General features: G+C 45.3%; 1 protein-coding gene across 1 annotated transcript in view; it reads left to right on the top strand.

Moving 5' to 3' along the window:
* Positions 1-2,870, top strand: part of LOC109291401 (1-aminocyclopropane-1-carboxylate synthase-like protein 1) — a 46,123-nt gene that overhangs the window by 35,339 nt on the left and 7,914 nt on the right. The window contains exons 11-12 of the mRNA XM_019508415.1: positions 497-638; positions 734-876. Of these exons, the coding sequence (XP_019363960.1) occupies positions 497-638; positions 734-876 (285 nt within the window). The remainder of the gene's footprint in view (positions 1-496; positions 639-733; positions 877-2,870) is intronic.

The following is a 2,870-nucleotide window of genomic DNA, read 5'->3' as shown; positions in this document are numbered from 1 at the left end:
TCTCTCTCTCTCTCTCTCTCTCTCTACCTTGTGGGCCCTGGTACTTCATATCCCCCCCTACCCTTCATCACATAGTGCATGCTCCCTGCTGCACCATACCATGCTGCAAACTTGCTTGGCCACTCTGTGGCCTGCTGCCCTTCCCCTGGAGTGGGGCAAAAAGCAGCAGGTGAAGCAGCACATGTGGCCTGGGACCTGCTAGTTCTACAGCCTTGTCCTAGATGATTTTCTGTCATCTGTCAGTTATATCTGAATGTCAGTGGAAGCTATCCAGCAACAAAATAAAATGTTCATATATTAATCAGAATGTTTTAAAAATTATCTTTTAAATCTCAGAATGAGATGTGTTTCTCACTCTCTTCTGACACATTCTTCATCCTTATGTGGGACAAAATTGTAGTTTTGTTTAATTTTACTTAAGTATTTAAGATATAGATACCTAGTAAATCTGAAGCCTTACACCTCAGTGTAACTTTTTTTCCTTTTGCCTTCCAAGGATTTTGGTATGAGTGGTATCAGAGTTGGAGTGTTATACACCAGAAGTCATGAAATTCGGAAAGCTGTGAATCAACTGGCTGTTTTTCATGGATGCCCAGGACCTGTTCAATATGTTCTTAGCCAATTCCTTAGTGACAGAGGTTAGCAGAACCAGAAATATTTTCATTTTCTTTATTTAATTTTTCAATTAATACTCAGAAATAATTAGTTTTCATCCTTTTTCTTGTTTTGCTAGATTGGTTGGATAATGTGTTTCTTCCTACCAACAAGAAAAGACTTAAGGAAGCACAGAACATTCTTGTGGATGGTCTTTCGGAGATTGGAATACCTGTTCTCAAAAGCTCTGGAGGACTTTATGTTTGGGCAGATTTCAGAAAAGTATGTAGAGCACCTGGGAAGGGATGGAGATTAGTAGCTGAAAAATAAAGGCTGCCTATAGATGTGCTTCTTCACACTCTCATTAGAACACTCTGCCTCACCATCATGTGTTAAGTACCCCCACATTTCAAAATGCCAGTGTGGGCACTTTAACTAAACCTTGTTGAATGAGCTTTAGTTAAAGCACCCATATGGCCGTTTTGAAACTGGGGAGGGTGGGGCTTAATACACCTGATGGTGAGCCGTTTTAATTAGAGCAGCTGTTCAGAAACAGCCCCCCTCCCACCTCTGAGTACATATATAGGCAGCCAAACATTGCTTACAGTTTATATATTCCAGTACTAGAGGGCCTGGGTTGAATATCCTCCTGCTGTGTTTTTCGTAGCTTCAGTCTAGAAGTTGCTTCTTTTTTGATAAACACAAGGTCTAGTAGTAGATGGCGATCCAGTTAAGGCAGTTTTCTAACAAGTCTTTATCTAAAATAGCATAATTAATTCTAAAAGGCTTTCAAGTACAGAGGAAAGGGTGTTGAACTATACTTGAGTCAGGGGTTATGCTCCCTGCTTTGCAAAAGTGGTGCTGTGATAGGCAAGGTGCCTAACCTCTCTGCTTTGTTTTTATGAACTTGTAAAGCAAGGATGAAACTTAATCGCTTATGTAAGAATTACGGATGAACCTCATATATATATAGAGGGATACACTGCATTAACATTTATGGCTCAGCTAGAACAGGTTGGTGAAGAAGCATGAATTGTCACTGCCTGTGCTAGAGAGGCAGTGTTCTAGAGAGGGATGTCCATCTCTAGCACTGTTAGTAAACCATATAGTCACACAGAACAGTTAATCAGAGGACTAAAATAGCAGCATAAGACAGTTTTTTGCAATGTGATTTCTGTTTTCTTACAGTAGTGTTTAGGAAGTGTCTAAGAAGGGGTTGACATTGTACCTGGACCACTACAGAGTTAGACTGTCCCTTTCTTAAAGAAATTACCTTTGGACTAGGGAAAACAAGGATGAGGTAGAAAAGGGATAAAGTAAACTAAAAAATATGATGGTGGTTAAAGTCACATTATTACTAACCAGGGATCTGGGTTTTCCATTTGCCATGGAAAAACAGAGAAAACCACGAATTTCCCAATTTTATCAGAGAAAAAATGGATTTTACCTTTTAGCAGGGAAACCTGTGGATTTCCTGGTTTTGCAAAGAGCTCTGCAGCCTGATTGAGTTCCAGCCTGCAAGAGCTGATTGCAAAAAGGGCAGAAAACCCCAACGCTGTCTGGAGTGTGGGGAGGAAGGGGCCGGAGGCTCTCACTCACCCAAGGCTTGGCTCAGGTTCCCTTACCTCACAGGCTCCAGGAAAGAAAATGGGGCTTGCAGAGGGCTGAGGGGTTGCGGGTCAAAGCTGGGGGGCACCGGCAGGGCTGGGAGGGAAGGTGACTAGGGGCTAAGGGAGTGGGGAGGTGTTATGGAAAGACATAGAGTGCCCACCCAGTCAGCAGCACATGGACTGTGAACAGGATTGGCCTGAGTGGGCTCCACATCTCCATGTATGTCTTCCCTGAAGGACTGATAGCGTGCCGCTCTGATCCCACATGCTGCTGGCTGGGTGGACACGCCTGTGGGAAGCTGGCTGAGGGAGCAGGGAGGTGTTGGGGAAAGCCCCAAATGGAGTGGGCGCCCAGCTGATGGCACACGACCCAGAGTGGTGCAGTGGGGGCCCCCTCCTTGAGGGCTAGGGGGTAGGGGCTGTGTGGGTGGGGGGCAGGGGGCACAAACAGGGCTGGGAGGCTGTGGAGGGGAGTGAGGGGCACCAGTTGGATTGGGGAGCTGTTGTGGGGGGACTGAACGGGCATGAGCAGAGCTGGGGGGCTGTTGTGGGGGGAATGAGGGGCACCAGTAGGGCTGGGGGCTGTTGTGGAGAGAGTGAGGAGCACAAGCAGGGGAGGTTGGGTTAGTTTTTTTTAATCTGAAAGCTAGGGAATTTTTTTTTTTT

This window comes from Gavialis gangeticus, unplaced genomic scaffold (genome assembly GCF_001723915.1).
Source record: "Gavialis gangeticus isolate Ggan-Ray unplaced genomic scaffold, GavGan_comp1, whole genome shotgun sequence".
NCBI lineage: Eukaryota > Metazoa > Chordata > Crocodylia > Gavialidae > Gavialis > Gavialis gangeticus.
Note: the sequence above shows the minus strand (reverse complement) of the source record. Positions and strands in the feature narration are given on the sequence as shown.